Source organism: Poecilia latipinna, unplaced genomic scaffold (assembly GCF_001443285.1).
Source record: "Poecilia latipinna isolate Pla-1442-1.1 unplaced genomic scaffold, P_latipinna-1.0 Scaffold388, whole genome shotgun sequence".
Taxonomy (NCBI): Eukaryota; Metazoa; Chordata; class Actinopteri; order Cyprinodontiformes; family Poeciliidae; genus Poecilia; species Poecilia latipinna.
In genome coordinates, this window is record NW_015113004.1 from 280,012 (window position 1) to 304,231 (window position 24,220).

The window sequence follows — 24,220 nt, forward strand, 5'->3', positions numbered from 1 at the left end:
ACATCTTACAAAAACTAATCAATTCAGCAATTTTCAGTATAGTGTACTTAAAACATCAGCATTCATTAATTCATGTGTATGAAAACAGTGATGGAGATTCTGTTATACTAGTCTACAAGCATATGGGAGAGACACACACTTGTTCTATAGAAAGCTCAGAAATACAAAAAAACTACTTGATCTATTTAAAAAAAAAAAAACCCTGCTGTCAGACATGACATAAAACATGTCTGATATGAAGGTTAGGGTTAACAGATTAGATTCTTCAGTCAACTTAAACTGCCAAGCTATGTTACTGAAACAGAATAAAGATCAGCAAAACTGCATTATGATAAGATTATGGTTACAAAGAAAATTTAGGCTCGGAGACTGCGACCTTGTGACTTTATGTGATTGGGTAAGTTCAGAGAGGAAAAGTTACTGCAGAGCATTCGGCAAAAACATGTGTGTAAATAGGTAAAAGAAAGAAATTTAGCAATTTCTTATCTAATGATGCAACAGCAGATAATATGCCAATTATTTTGAAAACTCTTGAGTTGATAAAACTAGACAAAAAAAAAAAAAAACTTTCACAAGTTCATTCTAACCGACAGTTAATTAGTTAGAATGGAAGTAAATTAAAAGCTTTGCAAGCTCAACCACAAGAAAACGTGCACTTAATTGTACAATGTGCAACTAGCAGTACGACAAATATATGAACTGACGTCAGACCCCAAAATTGAGATCACTACAGTAACAAAGACCCTGGTCTAGATGCAATCATCAGAGACCTTTAAAGCTCCCATGCCTTCAGAATAGAAAGTCATCAGAGGGTCATTATAATTACTGGCCTACTGGTACCTATTTACACAATTGATGGAAAAGAAGAATGAGAAAGATAAGAGTGAGAAATAATGAGTACATATAAGGAAGCATCCTGTTTGCTATTTTTGCACAACTTCCTGTCACAACCCTCAGAATTTGAGAAATATAACCGTGTTCAACAGGGACCTAGCAAATACGAGATGAGGAAAAACAATTTTTTTTAAAAAGTCCAAAATACTAGGCACCAAATCTGCATTATTGTCGGCTCAAACGACAGACAGAAAGAGAAACTTCTGTTTTCTCCAGAGCCTCACTGCACGAGAAAGCACGTGTAAGCACAGCAGCGAGCTACAAGAAGCAGACTTATACCGGAAGATGTAAAAATAAGGGTGACACAGCTGCACTTTGTGACTTGAGCAAGGGAAAGAAGTGATTAGGCATCAAATGAACACCTGTATTGTAGTAGCTTGTTATGTTAAGGATGAGTTAACAGGTGAGAATGACCCACTTTGAGATTTTAAGAGTTAAAGGTTGAATTAGCATTGAGACAACAAAAGGCGCTTTTCCATTAGAGCACCCATAACCGGTTTCATTTCGGTCCGCACCGGCCAGATTCATTTTCCATTAGCAGATCGTGCTAATGGAAAAAATCTGGTTGTTCTCAGATTTTTGTACTTACTTCAGGAGTAACACTAGCCACACCGAGCCGAGTACTGCACTGAGACGATTTGATTGACAGCTGACTGTATTCAATGATTAGCTTGTGAGTACCTCAGGGTAAACTCCAAAACAAAATTATAGCTTAGCTGTGGAGTCTTTATTATATTTGGCCACGCAATGAATTTCTATAACTCCAAATGATATATCTGGGTTTATTTGAATCCATCAGAACCAGTGTCGCTGCAAACATCAGTGGAGAGTTGACCACAGCTGATGTATTCTAATGGCCCGCCAACAATAGTGAAGAACAGGCTGTGTAATGGAGAAGCTCACTACCTGGGGGAGAACCAAACCACACATTAACCTGTTAGTTTGCGATTTCCAAATGGAAAAGCACCTAAAGCTAATTCCACCTCCTGTCAATTTGGAGGAGCAACAAAACATGTAAGCAAAAACTTCCTGTTACTAAGGAAAGCTTAGACAAAGCACTCAAACAAATCAAATGTAGAGTCACAAGGTTTGTCATGCCAATTAACCAGTTATACTTCTTGTTAGCACCAACTGGATGAAGATAGTTTAGCCATTTGCAACAACGGCAGATTTCCAGCAATTATTTTTCTTTGAGAATTATGTTTATATTAAATTTGATGATAAAAAAAATCTAGTGAGACAGAATTACTAATGACAGATGGCAAGCTATCATTAAACGTCTAGGGGTAATTTATGGCATAATGAAAAATGTTGAATTTGCCTTTAGAACCGTTTCTATTTGACTGCTTAATCATTTATTGTGCATTCAGCAACATCTACTAGGGCTTTCTAAAGTGTGGCCACAGTGAAATGGCCTGTACTTTTATAGCACCTTGTCTAGTCCAGAGGACCCCAAAGCGCTTCACACTACATTCAGTCTCTCACCCTCACATTCACACGCTGTAGTCACTAACTCGCCACTGAGGCAGCCTGACAGAGGTGAACGAGCAATGCAGGTGAAAGGAATACGAGTTGTTGACCAGGAATGTCAACAATTGTTTGTCTTCAACAATGTGACATATCTTAATGTGAGATAAAGCTTACTATAGGACAGGGTGTTGGTCAGTTACACGTTGTAATGTTTGACCTCCACAGTAATAAAATGCATACCAACCCAAACTTTTGAACACTCACCGGGGTTAACTTAATCTATTCTTACTAAGGTATTTAAAAGGTGTAGTGGCTCCGCATTCCAACTTCCACCTGCCTGCAAAAAGAACTTTGTTATAAACACATAGAATGGCAGTTCAGAGAAACCAGTCATCTGAGGTATGGAGATAAAACGGCAAATATTTGACTGTAGCAGAATCATTGCATTAATCCACTGTTCAGCTAAGGTGTCTCTTATGCAGTTACTGGAGTTCAGACGAGCCATTAGCATAACTATGTGTCATGTAACACAAAAATCACATCCCTAATCCACCGATAAAACTGTAGTTAAATTAAAAAAAAAAAAAAAAAAAAGAAATTCTCCCTTTCCTCAGGTCTGGTTTAACCGAGATATTTTAGCTTTGCATAGCATCGTGATTCTCCATGAAGATTAGTTTAACAAAATTTACCACTAATCCTCTTTACAGGGATGCTGTTAATGTGAAGAAGTGGATTGTCAGTTTTTATTCCAAATTAGATCTTTTATTTAAGTAAGAAATCATTGTTGAAATAAGATAGAGATTTTTAATTTGAGCTCTGCAAATTTGTATAATTTCTAACAAGACTAGGGCAGCAGCTAATGATTATTTTAGGAATCGATTATGCTATTGATACAGTCGATTAACAGGATGAAAGAGTTGGCATGTTCAGATGTTTCAGTTAATCTCGCAAGCTCATGTTATATCATAAATGCATACAACTCTTCAATTTTTAACTAGTAAATCAAACATTGTGTTACAAGTACAAGTTTGATCCTTTGTAGCGAACAATGTAGGTTAGAAAGAAAAAAAGAGCTCAGCTCTTTCTGCTTGAAGGGCTAAAATGTTGACTAATTTTTCAATTAATAATTGGATAGCAAAAGGTTTTTGTTTTTTTACAAAAGTTGAACCAGATAAACTATGCGACTTGAGTTCTGGGTAGAAGATATTTAGACAAAGAGGGTTTTTCAAATGCAATCATATACATTCCTTGTACAATTTTGGCTTAATTACTGCTCTGACTGTGTTGTTCTTTCAGCAAATGAGATGTTTTATAGGCTGTACATTTCAGTTAATGTTTATTCAGTGACTAAATCAGTTAACAGTTACTTCAATAATGGATTAATCTTGATTAATTGAAGAAAGTAATTTGCCATACTGTATGCTTTTGCATTTAGAAATTATGTCCACTTGCTACAGCATTATCTACTGGAGGGATCTCCATGCACTTGAGTCTTTACAAAGGGAGCAACAAGGAGCTCCAGCTGTCAGAGGAAAACCAACTGGCTTACAGAACGTTGCTATATTTGAATTTTTTAAGCCATCAGCAACTTTCTCCCATGAAGCATGGGATTTAGAAATATTGGCAACCTGGTGAAAGACACTGACGGGAGATACAAATGCTTAGAATGTAGAAAATACATAAATTCTCCAGTAATGCCAACACACTACCAATTACTAACGTTTTCAAGAACAGTTTACCAAATCGTCCTATGTTGTCTTCATTTAAAAAACACTTTAATATGCTGCGTGTTAATTTTTAATGTACACACGAGGTAGTGTCCACTCATGAATAATGAATGACTGTTCATGGTATAAAAGCTTGCTAGGTTAGGTTATAAAATCAACATGAACTCTGATGCAATATGTAGTGGCTTGTGAGACCTTTTTAACACCTTCATAACCTTTTTAACACCTTGACCCAAAACACCACTAAATTTTTTGGCAGAAAGAAAAATTCTGACGAGGAAATAAAACATAAATGCTCAAAGCATCTACGGCATAATAAAGTCTGCATCTCAAGTTGTGATGAATATGCTTCAGTCTTGGCCAGAAATACATTGCTGTCAAAATGAGCTCATGGTTGATTTTTTTTTTTTTCTTATTCAATGAAGTAATTATACTTCAAAAATTAACTCTGATCATAATCGCTTTAGTGCAGCTCTCCTATAACTGCTTTAGTCTCGTTTTGCTCTTTAGTGAACCACCACAGTCTAAGCCAAGCAGCCCCTCCTATTAACAGTCTACTCAACACTCTAGTTTCATATTGGCAAGACATCTATTCACTGTAGAGCATGCTCCTGTTACACCAAGATGCACCAAACAGTTGCAGGTTTGTTGCAGCATGTGGGTTTTTGTTGTTCAAAAGGAGTGGGTATGTTTAAAAAAAAGATGCCAAAGAGAATCGGAGAACAAGTGCATATTTACCTTTTCCACTAGACTCTGAGCACTCGAGGCAGATTTAAGAGGGACTGAGAAGTCGTGACCTGGCCTGCTTATTTGTGCCACTACAGAAGGATAAGCATTTGCTGAGGTGGTTCCCCCAGGAAGTAATCACACTGATGCATAAAGTCACAGTCAGGGAGAAGATGTCACGCTCGAAAGATGATGCACTTTGCAATAATGCTGATGCTTACTGATTAAGAGCACTTCAAACTCATATCCAGCTACGGCTATTTGTGCACTCTAGAAAAAATACATTTAAAAGCATTTGCAAAAGGGTGCAACATCCCATTATTTTGAAGATGTGTGGTTTTAGAGAGCAACAGCCCAACAGTGAAAAAATGCTCAAAGATTGCACATTATCAACTCCAGCCAGAGATGAGTGAAAAACTCTCATTCTGTTGAAAGATGAATATGAAACATCTAACGCTATGTTTATACACTGGAATGGACATAAACACAGAAAAGAGCCATAACAAACCCATAATTTCCATTATTTAGTCTGCGCTTCATGCTTTTACTGCATATAGTACAGTGCAGTAGAACCCCTTGCCTGGTTTACTGCTCTCTGTAGTACCATATAACTGATACTAACTTTTCTACATGCATTTTGTAGTGAAACTCCAGAGAGCCAAACTGGCACAGTGATGCATAAACACTGGCTGATTAGTTAGATTTACATCCTGTGAGTGTGTAAAATGTGCCCACAAACAGTACACATGTACTTCCTCATTCACCGAGTAAGTTAAAATTTATAACATCAGTTAAAGACATGTGATTAATTTGTGGAGACACAGCAGATTGCATACTTTTGATCACAACAGCATGAATTGTTCAGTCATGAATCGGTGTGGTTTTCTACATTACACAACATTTGGTTCTGCAACTAAAATGTTTGATTGCTTTAAAAAAGTGTTTTTCAATTTCAGTCCTCATGGACCACTGCCCTGTATGATTTAGGTGTTCCCCTTCTTCCACACACCTGGTTTGAATAAGTGGGTGATTAGCAGGGTTTATGCAGCACTTGATGGCTGTAGAGGATGTCGTGCAATCATTTAAATTAGTAGACATTTAAAATATGCAGGGCAGTGGTCCCTGAGGACTGCAACTGAGAAACACTGCTTTAGAACATATTAAAACATTCTCACGGTTATATCTTCATGCTTTTCTCTTAATTAGGCTACTTGCTGCTGATTAGTCGGTGTGGAAACACGTCTCTGTTAAATCTATAAAATCTGACAAGTGCTCTGCCATGCAGTGATTTCTCCATCTCTGCAACATAACTGATCCCCTTCATGTTCTACCATCTGCTGTGGAATAAGTCAGCTCCCTGCTCTCTTAAACCGTTCAATTGGTCAGTTCCTTTGGCTCATTAGCATGACATGAATATCTCGACTTCACGTTTACTTGGAAACTACTTAGCACATTCTAAAAATTCAGAACTTTTCTAAATTATTATGCAACTTCGATTACTCTTAAAACTGTCATCTGCAGATATTGCTGCCATTAACTGTTCTTCTCACAGACGTTGCACCTGGACCAGTGTTTCTGTACTGTATTTTCTACATAATTGAAAAACTGGAGTTACTTTTAAAAAGTCCAGAATAAAAATTATGGCTAAATTTGTAAAAAAGTACTTTAAACTGATAAAAAAAAAAATTTAAACCAGCAGTAACTCACAATTCTGGTATATTGCAAATCCCACCTGACATAACACACAGGTGCTGAATGGTAACAACTGACCAAAATTATTTACAGCCCAACATACCAAAAAAAAACACCCAATGACTATAGCTGACAGGATGAGAGCGCCCACACGAGCCAGACATCACAACCATGTTAAAGTGACAAGTTGTTGGAACAAAGTTATTTAAAGCACATCATGTTTTCTTGCAGAAAACAAGCATAATGGGTTACATTTTTAGGCGTAAATACATCCAACACAATATGACCAGGTGTTCATTAAACAAATGGTTTCTATAGTATTTTGAGAAATAAATAGTTTATTAGCAAATTAAAAGTTAGAGTCATCTGTAAACAGTATAAGGAAACCATAAATTTATGGACAAATAGAACACACAATTTCTAAATGTCATTTATTTGAAGAAACGGGTCAATGTTTGTTGCCATTCCAAGAACCAGAACCTTCCTATAATTGCAGTACAGCTTTTCTATGCCATTTGATTATTTTGGTGATGAGCTCCAAATCTCTGAGGTTGGAAAGCCTCCATCACCCTTATCTGCAGATTTTTGATAAGAAATATGGGCATGGCAGTGGCACCGGGGTAAATCGCAACCCAGGTATAGAGGCCTTACTCCTCAACTTGGCCGTCGCAGGCCTAATGACCTTTGCCTCATGTCTTCCCTCTCTCTTGTAATCCACTTTCCTGTCTGGCAACTGTCAAATAAAAGCCATAGAGCCAATAAAACCTTAGAGATGAACAATAAAAAATAAAAATGAGGACCAATTTTGCCACCCTTAAATGGAATCCGAGTTCCAATCAAGAGAGGCGTCTTGTTAAAATTTTAAAAATGACTGCTGGTGTACAAATAATTTTGAGTTCAACCCTAAAGGACTTGATACACGGAGCAAAAGTGACAGTTTTCCAAACAGGACAAACAGGACGCAACAGAAGCAAAAATTTATCAAAAGCGATAAAAGTTGAACAGAAGTTCAACATTTTGAAACTTTTCCCCAACAAACGGAAAGCAACAGCAGTGATAAAGGTTGAAAATGTTGATACTCCCGTTTGTTGCATCGCTTGCCTGCACGTGCACGTGTATGAGCTCAAAATTTCACAGGCACAAATTTCGCTGGTCGCTTGGCTGGAGGAGGGACGGCAATTGTCACCTCATCACACAAGTTCCATAGAAATTGAATGGAGAGAGAGCAATGTTGCTCCCCATGTGTCAAGCCCATAACTATTACAAATCTCCAATAAACATGCAGAGACCAGAGCAGCAGTGTTAATTATAACAGGAAAAAGAAAAGTCATCTGACTTCAAGTAACTCTATGCAGTTGTTAAACAACTCTATCATAGAACTTCAGCCCAGGAATGTTCAGAAATAATCAGGTTGTCTATCTTTCACCGTCACTGCTCTTTCTTCCAGTTAAAACTTTGAAGAATGCTGACTACTTTGAATACATTCTGCACATTACCAACCCCTAGGAAAAGCCACATTTTCAAATGCAAGTACTTCTGCTTTTTGAAGAAAAGTGTCAAACAACAAAAGAGATACACTTACACCTCATTATATGATGCAAGACACTAAATCTGCAGTGAAAACGGTGCTGGACACTGAAAAACAAAGACTCCAGGCCAAAATCTGTGATCTAGAATTCACCTTGTATCCCAAACAACTGTCCAAGGTTGTGATCCCTGGCTAATCCCCACTTTGTCTGTCTGCTGACTTGAGCCAGAAGGCATGTTTACATCAACAGCATTTATACATGCTAACCGTCTGTCTCTCTGGACCTAATATAGATGGGACTTTAGGAAGATTCACTTTTGGTTTCGAACCAAATACCTGACACACCTGTAGATATGGAGGAAGATGCATCACTCCCGTCAAACACATCTTCAAGTTACATTTTCCAGAGAAGAATTTGATTTTTTTTTTCTGTGGTAGCTTCAGTTATTATCTTTAAGGTCAGATATGGGTTGATAAGCTCTGCTCTACCTGAGCTAATGAGCATATAAAAAAGACCAAGCTGTCATAAAATAATGCAACAATGTAACAATGTTACAAATAATCCAATTATTTGTAACATTTTTGGCTAAAATTGACTAGCGAGTGACAGACTGATTCTGTGACAAATCATATGGGTTATCCGAGATCATTTTGATTAGGTTTCCATGCAACAAGCTGTATAGACAAAACGCACACATAGGTGTGACACATTTCTCTTCCGTTTACTGGTTTCACCTGAATGAGGTGAAGAATTATGATAAAATCAGAGCAGTCAGTAGAACAGGAAAAACAGTTGAGCGCTGATGTCACTCTGTAAAACAAGTTCATCTCAAGTTTATACAACTCCAAGTTGCAATAAAAAAAAACTTAATTGGGTTTAACATCTTGGAGCCAACTTGTAAACTTGCATAGTCCAGCTAAGTAACAGATCTGCTGTTTTTCTTGGGAAGGCATGGGAAGAGAATTTATTTACTGATCAGGAAATGCTGACTTGAAAGAATCAGCTCATTAGTGTGACATACATTACCAAAGGTCAGGACAAAGCACCATAATTTAAACACCCATATTGAACAACTGGTTCAGTAAAGGTCTTTTGCCCAAACACTCTCAACATTATATATGTTGAGAGGGGTTGTCTTTTTGCATGAGATGATAATTGTACCAGTAAATAAATAAAAAAAATAGTCTCAACAATAATGGGTATTTAAATATTTCATTAAATTATAGCTAAAAAAGATTTAGACACACCACCAAAAAATCTGACATTGTATTTAGTTTCCTTAATTATTTTATTTTATTATTTTTGAAGTTTTTAAATCCCATTTTGACCCCCACACAAACTAGGTGGGAGAAATTATTGATTAACAAACATCAAAACTCGATTTTCCTAATAATTCATGACCTAATTATGTGGAAGGCAAAAGGTGGAACTCAGAAGCACATGTGTGCAGCAGCCTGGACAGTGGAGTTGCACAGCCACCATTTTGATACAACTGATACACTAGAATGTCCAAATATCAAAACAACTTCAAAGAGATTTAAGATTGTTTTATTCTGCTCACATCTGGTAAATAAAACTGATTTTGATTCTTAAATGAGAGCACAGTCTTTAAAAAAGTCTAAGCACTAAGATTGAACATTTTCAAGTTGGTATATTGTTGCCCAAGCATTGGTTGTACCTACTAATATGAGAGTTTTAGAGCATAATGAAATCTAATTTATTTCACAAATTGAAAAAATAATTTGTTCACTGTTGATCAAAGTAAAGAAAAACATGTATTTTAAAATATCATCTTTTCTTGACAACCATATCTAAATCATGCTGAAGCTGCAATCTCCAGCAGCCATTGGGCAAGGGGAGGGGTTTACCTCACAAAGGAAACTGGAGGGAAGGGAGCCTGGCCAAGCTAAGCCAGAAACAAAACGTCAAAATCAGGCAGCCTCCGAACAATAAAAGCACAAATGCTGGGAAGGGAGGTCAAACAACAAATAGGAAAAGTGATGCAGATTGGCTACTGGAGGCAGCCTGCGATACATGGAGATGAAATACATCATCTCCGTGTATCTGCTTTGCTTTTCTTCAGTGTGCTCATCTTGGAGCATGAGTCTGTAGCCAGAAAGAAAAAAGAGACAGCAGAAGCTAAGCCTTGCCTGGAAATTTAAGTGTGGACTATCTATCTAAAAATTTAAGTATATAGCAGATTTCTACAGTGAAAAGAAACTTGGGTAGCACAGCTGTCAGTAACAGAATGGGAGATACAAAAAAAAAAGTGCTGACTGGTTATTATGGTAATTCTGAGAATCCAAGAGCTACTGGAAATATAATACAATTTCCATGAAATGCAAGCACACCTTTGGATCAAATCCTTAGGTGTAAAGAATGCTGCCTGCTGCGCACCCCATTTAGATGCAATGAGTCCAAAACACAAATAAACTAAATTATAAAAAAAAAAAAAAAAAAAAAAAAGTTATGTCTTGATTTTTTTAACTTTGTATTAAAGATTACTTATTTTTTCCACATGTTGCACTGTCTGTGGAAAAATAAGTTGTCCCATTTTTAATTGAAGTAATGTGACAATCAATTAGAAAATCTGAAACAACCCTTAAATGATTTTACAACACTACAGTACTGTTCAAGATAATAGCTTAACCTTGTATTTATTTTTTAAACAATATTAAGAAATGGATGCATGTTGTCACCAAGTCAAATATTTATATACTGAGCCTCTTTAGTTTCAGTAATGTATTATTTGCTAGGTATTCAATCTGCTAACAAGTTTATTATTTGAAATGTCTTGTAAAGTTACTAAATGACAGAGCAACCAGTATTAGGGGTAATTCTCCTTTTTAAATAAACCACACCCACATCCAGCCTCCCATGCAGGTGTTATTTTAACTAGATATATACATAACTACTCTGTATGTTAAATATTTACTTATACTACACCTAAATGATGAAGGTATACAATACATAATAACTTTGTATATTATTATTTAGATGCATTAAAGGTCTGAATGCGATATAAAACTCTACTTGCCGACAAAATATATTTATCTCACAATATGAGCAGTTCGACACATACAAAAGCTGACCATTCATGCAGCATTATGAAATTGTGAAAAACTGAGCTAGCATACCAACTCTGGACAAGCAAACCAATCATGATAAACCTCAAGCATTTTATCTGCACCAGCTGCCTGGTATTTAGGCTGTCGAAGCCCTGATGATAAAAGACAATTTATTTATTTTTTTCTTTTTAAATGTGTGCATTCGGTAAAGACATAGAAAAGTTGAGTTGGTCTGCGCATACTCTATGGCTACGGTTTGTAATCAATATCAGCTTTCCCCTGCTGCTAGAGGTGACCAGAGGATAAAGTTGCACAAGAGTTTGCCCAGGCTGATGACAAACTTCATCTCCGTGTTGACTCTTACTTCAGTGCTGCCATCCAATCAGCACCCTGAGTCATACGAGCTGACACAGCCAGGGAAAAATCCATACTAAGTAATCTGCTTAAAATTGTAGCCACACCTATAAACTGAAAGTTACGTTAATTCATTTAAAAACATTCTTCGGCATAGACTGTTTTATTTACACCGCTTCCGTAGAAAAGAATACAACCATAAAGGGGTGTGTGCTGTGCTCAGACAAAAGTTGAAGTCCTGTGTTGGCATGTTGCAATCAGTCAGGAATGTATAAGCCTCAGATGCAGAAATGAGTTGAACTTTAAAAAAAAAAAAGAAAAGAGTGAAGAGTCAATAACTTCCTCATATGTAGCCAGAACTATGACCTCAACCATGTATACACACACAGGGCAATATCTGAAGCTAGTAACAGCCGGTGAATAGCCTGGAGAGGTTACCGTAATTACAGGTAGGGTGTCTGTGTGAAACTTGAGAAGAAACCCTGACCAGCAGCGTGTGTAGAGTTTGGTGCAACACCTGGGCCCAACTCTACAGATGACTAAGAAAGATAAAAATGCGTGAAGTTCAGTCAAATGAGATACTCACAAATTTCTTTTTCCCATCTCCATCCTCGTCCTTGTCCTTGTCCTTCTTCTTTGATTTCTTATCCTTCTCTTTCTTGGATCCAGCAAATGAAGCCGAACTCCCCGTGTTTTGATCCATATTGGTAAATTAATCCGTTTGAATTTGACGTACAGATTGACTCATGTAGCGGGTGTTCTTCCCCTGCAATGTTGTCTAGCTTGGGTGGGAAAGTGTATTCCCAAAGGTCTAGTGCTAGTATCTCAGCTAGTTAGCCACAATTAGCACAGGTCTGCTAGTAATTTGGTACACAGCCAAGCGACCCTCTCGCAAAGCCGCCCGTGTGTATGACCAAAGGAGGGAAATTCAAAGCATAAGCCGAAGTACTGGAATCAAGAAGCACGAAAACAACTTGTTGCGCCTGTGGAATATCAACGAGCACCTAACGCTGTTACTTCCTATAGGTTACACCAGCCACTAAGTTAAGAAACAACATCAAACCCCTCAAATATGCGGTACAAAAAGAGCTAACGTTAGCTTTAGCCCGGGCTAGCCCGTGGGCTCCAGTAATTAGTTAGTTAAAGCGGAACAAAAACCCTGCGCGTCCACTTCCACCCGTTGTTTCGGTAACAACAACGCGGAGTCGGCGTTAAAGATGACCAGAGTCGATGGTGTATCTAATATTGGTTTCCATGGCTGCTCAAAAAAGTTTAGGTAACTTTTTAACCCCTGTGTGACAGCGGAGAAGCGAGTAGTTTCAACGGTAGACTACTTCTTCCTGTTCTTTGACAGTCCTGGTGAGTGGGCGGAGCATGCGCCCTTAAGCTTCACCTGAGCCGATTTAACTGACAGATCACTGCACAGGGCAAAAAAAAAAAACACCGATCATTACGTCTTATCAAGCTTAAGCAGCATCACCAAACAACAATAAGGGGAACAACATGGGGAATTCTCTTTCACTTTGTGTCATAATCTAGATTTTAAAATATCAAAGAAGTCAATTAAATTCTAGAACAATTAAAAAAGAATCAGCTCAAACGTGAAATGAGTAAGGTGCAGCGCCTGGCTAAAAGTTTGTTTGTTTTTGTTGTTGTTTTCTTTCATTCTACTACATTGGAAGCAAAAATGTTACATTATTAGGGTTTTGTTTTTTTTTTAAAAAAACATACCAGCTTAAACAATTTCACTTTTGTTAAATGGACAAAAAAGAATGCAAATTGGAGAATTAAACAATAAAATTATTTAAATTTTATTCATCCCCTTTTAATCAGATACCTTGAAATAACTTTCTTTGCATTGAAGTTGAAAATTGACCTAATTACTAAAAAGAACCCACTTGTTTGTAGCTTAATCCCAGGATTGTCTGCTGGGCTTCCTTAGATATAAACTTTTTAAACTACTTTGAATAATTAATTGAGCATACTGTACTGTTTGATAACTAGGATTAATTAGAATGTATGTGTGATTGAATTAAATAGATTTTTTTTGTCTGGAGACTGTTAATAGGAAATATAAACTGAATTGAGTAGAAATAACTCCTGTTCTGTGAAGAGCTTTTTTTTTTTGAGAGAGAACATTGAATGGACTGCATCATGAAAGCCAAGGAACACCAGACAGGTTTATTTTGTCTGTGCTTCCTCCATGGTTACAGTTGATATGTAAACACCTAGAGAAATTTAAAGCATAGTTTCTACAACTGTATCCCAAGCTTTAAACATCCCTATGGCACTCCAAAAATCTGAAAATGTAAAGAGTATGAGAGAGCTACAAGCATCCCGAAACCAGGCATCCACTTAACGTGACAGGCCTGGTAAGAAGAGCATCAATCAACAAAAAAGAAAAGAGGTCCATTGTAAATCTCAAGGACCGGTAGATCCACAGATGTGGTGGGAGAATAGACTGAAGAACTAATATTTGTGCACCACACAAATCTGGTGTTTATGGAGGAGTAGCAAAAAGAAAGTGCAATGTTGAAAGAAAGCCATTAGCTTGTTTAAAGCTAGCTTGTTTAAAGTTTGCTGCAAGCCACGTCGGTAAAACAGCAAGGACGTGGAAGAACTCTGATCTCAGGAAGATGGAAGAAGCTATAGGCTAAATACTCCAAGTTTAGCAGTAACAAAAAAAAACACAACTCTTGATTCTCCTAGGGTCCCAACCTCCTTGGTAATACAAAGGCAACTTAGTTTATTTTGCAAGGGAATGATCAACCATCGTGCTCTTAAGTATGTATGTGTTGAAATTATCAAAGGCATATTGTATCGCCCTGTGAAATGGCCCACCTTTCAGTTTTCATCCTTTTCATTCTGTAAGCATGTGTGTTTCAACGCCTGAACTCTTTTTTTTTTTTTTTTTTTTTTTTTTTAAACCAACGTGGGAGTCCCCCTTTCCTGCAGTGGTTGCAGCCCTTCAGCATTTTGCTCTGCAACCACGCATACACATAATAGGACCTGGGGCTCCACCATGTGGTCAAAATGTAAACGGCAGTTATTTCAAGGTGAGAAGGGAATGGATTCATGCTGGTGTTACATGCTAAATTGGAGGACTGGATCTCGATTCTGACTTTAGAAAGCATTACAACTGCAAGTAAATTTTTTTAAACATACATTTTCAAAGAAGTTGCAATTCAACTTAGGTACAAAATAAGCAAAAATTCTGTGTGTTGACTTTCATACAGATGAAACTTTGACAGAATGAGTGTTCGGTATTATTTTGGCTGTATGTTTTATGGATATAACAAGGTATGATTCATTGCATAACTTTGACTCAGACATACACAAACTTGTAAGCGCACAAAATCTCTCTTTCTCTCTCTATCACTCACACAGTAAGAGAGACAGGATCACAAAGACAAGCTTATTTTTTCTGTCGTGGTATGTGAGTGATGTTTCCCAATAACAAGATTGGGGAGGATTTGCAAATCACCGGCGGCACTGAAAAAAGCCAACACTTTGGTCTGCTTTATCGCACAGGACTCCGCCACAAGTCTTCATCCCCTATCACGGTTATGAAGCTAAAAATTGTCTATGAGAAGTTAATTATAAAAGTGATAGGGCTTGCAGTCCTGCGGCACTGTGTATAAAATGCCTCTGTGGGTGTAATAAATGATAAACAGTTGGCCTTTCACGTCAGCAGTTTGCAACAACTTCTCCTGTATATTTCGGACCCAGGTAAATAACCAAAAAAAAAAAAAAAAGACAACAACAGAAGACATTTCAGTATCTTTATACAACAATATATAGCCACTATAATCTGTCATTTGATTATTTTACAGTTGAAAAAAAAAACTTTTCAGATTGTATCCTAATTGTCTTACAAGACAAGACAGTCCAGTTACAGTATTACAAAATACTTTTGTACAGACTAGAACAGTAGTTCCTATGTTGACACATTGTGAGCCATGTTTTCATGAAGGAAAACAGGCCCGGGGCTCAGTTCTGTGATGCAAAGTGCAGGCGCCATGTCAGATTTGTAAGCAGTTGGATGAGTTAATGCTGGAACGACTAACTGGAATGAGGATCCTGGAAAAAATTGGCTTCCGTTTTGTGGAGAGCTGCCGGTGAATCACGGCAGAGGATTGTTTCACGTTTCATTATTTAGATTAGCAGAAAGCACAGGCCTATGATTAATGAATCATTTCTGAGGTCCCCCTTTTATCTTTCCACCTGTCACAGCACTGAAGTGTTTTTATATGTCAGTTTCAGGCCTGCGGGCAGCATCTATCGCAACTGATAACATTCCAGGTAAGAGATCCAGCAAATGCGCAACCAGAAGTTCACTAAACAACATGAGCGCCAGAGCTTTGTCCCTTGTGTGTGGGGGGGGGGGGGGGGGGTTATTTGTAGGAGGTCCGGGCCTCTCTCAGTGACCTGTCATATGGCATGGAGGCGAAGAAGGAGTTCCGCAGCTGGCAGTTGATGAAGAACACAATCAGCAGGACCAGCAGGAAAAGCAGTAGGCACATGACGATGTAGGTGATCAGGTCGGGTTTGTGCAGCTCGCCCTCCCGGAGGCCCCCTCCGCCGCCTCCCCTCCCCGTGGTGGGTCTCAGTAGGGCGGCCACGCTCACCGAGCCGCCGTTGGAGGCGTTTAGGGAGGAAGGTGCGTGCGTCGTGGACTGGGCCATGAGCACCAGGTCGAAGTCCGGGGAGTCGGTGGAGTTCAGGAGGATCTGTCTCAACATGACGCCCTGTGGGTTCACCGAAGGTCGGCTGCAGGAGAACAAACAAACAAACAAACAAACAAATTATACAACTGACTGACAGCTCAAAAAAACAGAAAAAAAGAAAGAAAGAAGAACCAGCTTCAGAGTAGAAATGTTTTTTTGTTTTTTTTCCAAATATCCCGTCAAAAACATATATATTCAGCAATATAATGATGCTATTAGCGAAATAAACCATAAAGTAGTCAAGTAGGTTCTAACAGGAGATAGTGGCCTTATAACACTGATTATTCCCCAGAAAGAATAATAATAATAATAATAATAATAATAATAATAATAATAATAATAATAATAATAATAATAATTTACTTTGGTGTGAGCTGCGAAGAGTTCCGCAGGTGATCTGAAGAAGTCAAAATCTCGGATCCGCATTCCTCAGCGTCCCCGACTCTGATCCAGCGCCGCCAAGGACGAGTTGGCCCCTCCGTCGCTCCGTCGACAGCTTCTTATCGGCGTCCACGCGTGCTGAGTGGGTCCTGGTGGCAGCTGTAACGCCGTCCCCCGTCACATTAAGAGGATGCAACCAAATCCACGTGTGGAGACGGTACCAGACCAAAACATTGTCTCACTAGCAATCGTCCCGTTTCACAGCCCACACTATTTCTACGAGAACAATATCCAGATGAATTGGGGATTTGAAGTTGAGCGACGAGCGCCGCCGGTGCGCACACATGTAGCCAGGCTTGCGCGTCGCGGACCGCCTGCATGCGCGCACAGGACTCGGCGTGCGATCTCCGCAGCCCGCCCTTCTGGTTGCCCTTTTTATCCAGTAAAGAATCGATGCGTGTTGATTTGATACTATTCCGATGGCCTGCCCTTACGAGTTCATCGATTCGGTGTCACTAAAACGAGGTGAAAGGCGAGGATTAATGGATAGCGAAACACACCAGCGCGCCAGGTCATGAACAGCTTTCCATCCTCTCCCTGGGCTGCATGTTAGTGACACAGAGAGGGGGAGAGAGAAGGAGTAGAGAGAGAGAGGGAAAGAGAGAGAGAGAGAATTGCAGATCAGGAGGCACGCACATCCCCGGACACCACGTCTCTATCTATTCCATCTGTTTTCCCTGTCTATCTTTTTTTCGGTTCATAAAGGTTCGTTTTCAGAGGGGTGACAGGAAGTCCATTCCCAACTCCGGTCCATTTCTGGGCCGGCATGGGGAATGTCTCACACTGGGGTGATGAGAGAGCAGTGGAAAGGTGTGAGATCGGAGGGCGCATGTATTACCTCAAAATGGATGGTTAACCTTCAGAAATGGACCTACCGTCGTTTGTGGTGCGTTTCTTCAGAGCATAAATAACCTTCAAAGTGCTTGAGATTGTAAGAAAAACACAACAAACTACAAGACAATAAATTAATGCTAATATGAAGCAAAGCAGAATCAAACGTGAGTCAAACAAAAACACGCACAAGAGATGAATCTCCAGGCGTGTACACAAATGTGTAAAAGGGAGTTTTCCTGATTTCTCAGAGGAATATTGTTCCACAGCACAAAGACCCCACTGACCAAGCACAGACTACTTTTTCAGTCTACACTGAGGAACAATCAAAAGATCTTGATCGGAAGACTTTATAGGTCTAATGGGAGTGCATGGTGTTACCAGGTTGCTGATGTAACTCTGAGCCAAGTGATGGATTGTTTTGTGGAGGAGGAAGAGGAGGAGTATGTACTGAATTCTGAATGTGACTGGTAGACAGAGAAGGGACATGAGACCTGTAATCATGTGAGCATGGATGGAGTGTTGATAAGCTGTTCTGCAGATGACTTTCAGAGCATCTGCAAGCAGGAAGCTGACTCATTATTTAAACAGGAATAGACAGAGTTGCAGCAATGTTGGAGTAATGAGATAAAAGCAAGAATTACTGTTTCCATAAGGCAGGAGGGTACTTATTTTATCACTTAGAGCTTAGAGGAAAATAGCTACAATAAACAACAGATCTAAATTGTCCTGTGTGTTACATTATACACAGGACTCTAATGGATCAGACAAAATTATTGAGAAGGTTCTTTGGCGCAAAAAACAAACAAACTAGAACATCTGTTTGTAATTTCGGTGGAGGAAATTAAGAGCCGTCTTGTTAATAATAACTGAAAAGCATTGCTGTTAAGTTGTGACCTTTGTATAATGAATTAAATATTTGAAGGAGGTGACCCAAGGGAAATGAACACAAAGAGAAAGGTCCGAGCATCGACACCTGCAGGACACCACGGGTGAAGAATACCAGGGAAGAGTCCAACTCAACAGTTGTCACATAAAACCTTCGATTTGATTTCAACATTATTGTTACCCAGGGGCCAATCTAATGCTTTGTGCAAACTGATATTTATGAATATTATCAGAATCAGGCTGAACGCAAAGAATGAACCAACACAGTAAAATCTAAACATACGTAGATAAGCAGTTAAGGAAGAGAGATTGAAATGAAGACATGACTGATAGAAACAGAAATAATTAATAACTATGGTTAAGCACCAATAAACAAGAAACGTGATAAAAAAAATGCAAACAATGGAGAAGCTCAATAACCTAACAGAAACCTGACTGATCTGACTTTAGGATATCATTCAGAATCCTGAGGATTAATAGTCTTTGTCTTTCACAAAGACTATTTCACTTTGTTCTTTTGAGACCATAAAGGACTATTTTATTCGATTTTAATTCAAGAGATACTTTAACTCTTTTCCCCCTCAGATTTTAGGTAAAATGTGAATCTTAGATGTAAGTAATTTATTAGCAACTGTGGATTCAGATGAGGACTCTCATAAACGGATTTAACTGAAACTATTTTAAAGTAATCCAGCTACAACACCGGTGCTAAAAGACTGATTTATTCATGACCAGCAGACTTGGCCCAAAGACGGTGCAGGATTGTACAAGGACCCTTGGGGTCATAACAATACCAAGGGCCAACGTATTTCACAGTCCCTCATTAAAACAGAAATATTATCAAAGCAAAACGACTTAGCAGAGAATGGTGCAGAGCTGTGGTTGGAAAGATTAGGGAGAATGAAGAATATTCTAATCTTTAATGATTTAATCAATGAAAAAGTTCTCCCCGGAAACTTAATTGTTACTTCAATGATCAAACTTTTGCTAAGTTAAGTTTTGACCCAAATCCTAACTGATGTACTTGAACCCACTGATTTGTTTGCTTTCTCTGTGAAATTCATTTGATAACATCTGATACTTAAGTGAAGGTGCTAAAGATGGAGTGTGCATTCAGGGCACTGCCCTGTTTCATATTCATCTGCATCTGCTCTCTTTCAACTGAATTAAACCGGTAAGCTTAGAACACAAGCACAGAGGGGCAAATACACAAACGTACATAGAACACGTCTCAATCAGCAAGGAACATTAATGACATATTGACACAAGCAAAAATGATTTCCAAAAAAAAAAAAAAAAATCAAAAAAATAATGCGTGCTACTTTGCAAGGTCCTGCTGTCCTGCGCCTGCTTTACAGCACACCCAGCAAGAGGATTACAACAATCCAGTGTTTCTGAGAATGTGTGTCGCCTGGGAAATCTGAAAACAGCCCGAAGCGTTGTTGAAACCTTAGTTATTGTGATTTATAAGGAGATTACAGTTTAATGCGGCATCTCTTTATTATTCTTTAATATTCTTCATTGCGGTTTTTCTCATTTTCTTTGACTCGATTTATTTTAAGAGGATTACTTTTGTTTGAAACAGTATGCTCTCAGTTCTCAATTTTTCCAAAGAAGATTAGGATTTCACATTAAGCCAAGCAAATTGCACATGTTTTGCCACATAGTGCAAAAGGAGGATTTTTTTTATTTTTGCATAAGGAGAAGTAGACTTATTTCCCACAAATATTTCCTAAAACGATAAATGTTTATTGAGTTATTAAATCATATTTAGCAAATTTTTAGACAAGAGTGGGCTCCGAAGAGCAGACATAGACAAAATATTCTTTGTGGAAATTGTTGTCCAGACTAAAGCAGAGTGTGAGTTTTAATTTCCACTGCATTAATCATATTATATCACATTATATCTATTTTCTTGAAGCCTTTTTTTAAAATTACTTTACAGAGAGCTCATGGCAGAACAAGAAGGAGGCTTAGGTGGACCAGGTTTAATTAGCAGAAGCATTCATCGGGCGGGATAATATCGACCTCCACTAAACCAAGGTCAAGTTTGCTGTATGGTGAATTCCTTCCACCTCACTCACCATTACTGAAGCTGTCTGGAGAGATCTCTGCCTTATAGATATGGAAATAAATTGGCAAAACATCACATGTGCCCACTGAGATGCCTCGAGATGACACAAGAGGCGATGTTGACAAAGACTGCTTCACCCTGTGCAAGGATTTCATCCAAACCTAAGGAAGAGATTGGGCAAAAAATTTCTATTGTATGTACGAATGTTTACCATTGTTATAATTCATTTTTCAATTTTGGTGGAAAAAAAAAAACAACAACTCTTCAGTGTTTTTCTTTTTCTTTTTTGCTTTTTTTTACTGAACATTGTCCTGAAATAATAATAAAAAAAAGGTGAGCTGCAAGCTTCCACCACTGACTGCCACTGCATTAATTCTCTAAACACTTTGACAATATGATGGCAGAACATTTCCTTATACCACTAAACTGAAATAACCCTTTTGCAGACATTTGGTGTCCTATCAAACACAATGTAATGTTGGTTTCAACAGATAAAGCAGAGCATCTCAGAATGGTTGAACTGCTTGATTGGATGCTGAACTCGCCTTTCTACACGACCCAATTTAACAGATATACGTGCATCAATAAAATTCAAGTCAACTCAGCTCAATTTCACACAATTAAATTCAGTTATCATAGAGTGTTTTTTGTCTGTAAAGCTGAAAGGATTTGCATATTGATATTGATAAACTGAATGGGATTTTGTACTGCATAAAGTAAGCATTAATCAGATGATAGATGTAAGCCTCATTACTCAGTATTTTTTTTTTTTTTTTTTTTTTTTTTACTATATATTTAAAGACAGAGACAGAAACACTGGGATCATGAGGAGCTGATCCCAGAAAGCCATGGAAAAGAAGCTTAGTTTTTCACTTGAACACTTTGGTTGCAAAGTGTTCAAGTGAATGTTATGGGATAATTAGACATTTTCTGTAAAGAGGTGCTACAGGCTACTACAGGCATTATAAGTAAACTGCAAAAATAAATAAATAAATAAATAAATAAATAAATAAATAAATAAATAAATAAATAAATAAATAAATAAATAAAAATCTAAGATCATTTCTTAGATCAACTACTTAAGAAAAGCCAAATAGATTTCTCTTTGGCATACTTGAAAGTACCCTGGTGGCTGGATTTTGGATGAACTGTAGTGCGTTTATTGATTTGCTTTTGACCTAACAAAATGGTCCTGCACCGAGTCTAACTGATAGCAATAAAAAGATGAAATAACCTGTATGTTTTATGTTGCAAAAGCATAGTCATTGTCTTTGAAAAGCTTTTTTCCTTCTGAATATGTAGAGAAAACAAAAGTCCTGGACAACAAATCTGAGAGGTCAAGAGAAACGCAATAAAACCTGAGTTTTTAAGTACAATATTGATTGTTTTTCATTTTGTCCTTTTGGTGTTTTGCTCCTTTTTTTATGGCAAATATATTACTGCACTTTTTCCATTTTTCCCCTTTTAACAGATTTGATGTACAGTTGAGTTATGCAGGATGTGGAAACGTTTTGAAATGATTTAAGGTGTTGCTTGTTATTTTACTCACAAACACACCAGTGTTGAGAGCCATAGTTTTTTCATGAGTCATTATACTCAACTGCCAAGAGAATTACTCTAATATGAAATGATAATGGAGGTAGTGAAGGGGAGACCTGACATGGAACCCATCCATGTCAGGTCTCCCCCATGCTCACAGTTTGTGTAGTTTCTCAGGGCTGGGTTTTGTGCTTAAGGCTGCAGTAGAAACACTTACCTCAGTGAGCACCTGCAACAGCACAGAAATCACTTTGTTGGAAAACACCCTTTGTCTCTTGTTTTCCTTCTTGATTTTTATTCATTATTTACTGTTTCTTAATCCCTTTAATCCCATAAAAGGATAAAACAACTCACTCAATAGGAATTCATTAAGAACGACTGAAAGTAAGACTTAATAAATAATAATAAAAAAAGAATGCTTGGTTGCTTCAATCATACAGTTTTGTAGAAGCTAAAATGCTTCAAATAGTCTATCGTAGTCTTTGTGCTCCCAGTGATGTGACACACAGAAAGCAAGTGACAGACCTGAATAGTCGGCAGTGATTATGGTTGTAGCCTGTACAAAGACACCACTCTGTCTCTATCAGGTAGCTGGACAATTTGGCTATTCTAATTTGTTATTAGTCAGTTGTTGTTGTTGTTGTTGTTGTTGTTTTTCTATGAGTGACAGGAGAAAAAAATACAGGAAAAATCTCCTCAAGCAGCTCTGCTGTTTTGCATCATTACATTTCAGTCACCTAGAATTATCAGTAAAGTGAGGGCCACCGTTAATAGCAGCAACAAAAGAGGAGGTAATCTCCACTCGCAGCGGTGCTTTACTCAGCCGTTATGGCTTATTCCTCTGAGGCAAATTGCTTTAGTCTGCTGAGTTTTGTTTATTTTTTGCTCCATTAAATTTTTTTCTTGCTTTCCTCAGCACGAAACCCCACAGAGCAGAGGAGTCAGCCGACGCACCGCCACGATACCAACAGCCGCCCAAATATAGTGTCTATAGGGTCCATCCGTCCCTGCTTTACGCTGCCTCGGTGGCAGATGGGCTCGTAAAAACAGTTCTTACCGAAAGTCCCCAAATCACTAATATATTCGATATTTCGAAACAATAAAATCATCTGTGTTTGCAGGCCAAGACACTACAATAGGCCTCAGATAATAGTGGTTCCACAAACAGACGTTTTAGTGGCACAAGAGACTGATTACAAGCACTCTGCTGTGCACGGCCCTGCGTGTGCACATGAAAACACATGCACGGGAGTCCTCTGGCCTTTATAAACCTCAATCTTGAATCACACACTGCTTTACACTTACATAAACACAGACAGAGAGACGGATTGAGAGAGAAAACAGGCAGCCGCACGAAACACAACACGATGACTAATATCTATATGGGCAGCGAGCGCTCTTTTGTCTTTTATGTCAATAAACTCCAATTATCGCCAAGACTGATTCAGTAGGAGTGAATCTTAAACAAACAAAGCAGATGTCTCCCCTCTCTCTCATTCTTTGTAATTGCATTCAATCTCTTCAACACATCTTCTTCATCTGGCAAATCACAACTTTCTTCTGCCAGTGCTTAAAATGCCCCCAATGGCAGAACTCAGATGCTGCACAATTAGTCATTTGATTATCTCACAAAGCGCCAAATGCTTAGACTATTTTGTGTGTGCGTGTGTGTGTGTGTGTGTGTGTGTGTGTGTGTGTGTGTGTGTGTGTGTGTGTGTGTGTGTGTGTGTGTGTGTGTGTGTGTGTGTGTGTGTATGAGGGAGGGCTAAAAGGAGAGGCGCTTATTGTTTCCCACAGTATAATGTATAAATACGGGCTTGCTGTTTCACAACGGCTGAGACAATAGAGCCGTTTGATACCCTGGAAGATGCTATAATAGAAAGAACTGCAAAGTGATGACCGTAAATCATCGGTTTGGAAGGCCATTAAAGCGCTTTCAATCATAAACCTCTTGGGATCCTTCGAAGTTGTGGAAACAAGTAATAAACTTTGTGACAGAAGTCTGTGAAGGATGTTCGTGGAAACAACAGCGATTCTAGTGTTACTGGCGCCCTGGGCAAGCCTATCCATCTGCCATCCCACACACCCTTCAAACACACACACATACACACACACGCACACAGACACACATATGCACACACCCCACCCCATAAAGCCTATTAAAAAAACAAAGAAGAAGAAGAAAGAAAGAAAGAAAGAAAGAAGGAAAGAAAGAAAGAAAGAAAGAAAAATACCTTCTGTTGTGTAACTAATCTGAAAC

General features: G+C 38.3%; 1 protein-coding gene and 1 long non-coding RNA gene across 3 annotated transcripts in view; one reads left to right on the forward strand and one right to left on the reverse strand.

Moving 5' to 3' along the window:
* Window positions 1–12,959, reverse strand: part of diaph1 (diaphanous related formin 1) — a 100,271-nt gene extending 87,312 nt beyond the window's left edge. The window contains exon 1 of one of the 2 annotated variants that reach the window (XM_015037028.1): window positions 12,047–12,959. In XM_015037028.1, the coding sequence (XP_014892514.1) occupies window positions 12,047–12,163 (117 nt within the window). In that variant the 5' untranslated portion in view covers window positions 12,164–12,959. The remainder of the gene's footprint in view (window positions 1–12,046) is intronic. The other variant, XM_015037027.1, reaches the window with a different exon arrangement.
* A 551-nt stretch (window positions 12,960–13,510) lies between these two features.
* Window positions 13,511–15,215, forward strand: LOC106950277 (uncharacterized). The gene is made up of 2 exons (XR_001425580.1): window positions 13,511–14,516; window positions 14,852–15,215. It is a non-coding gene; the product is annotated as an uncharacterized LOC106950277 (long non-coding RNA).
* The last annotated feature ends 9,005 nt before the right edge of the window (window positions 15,216–24,220 follow it).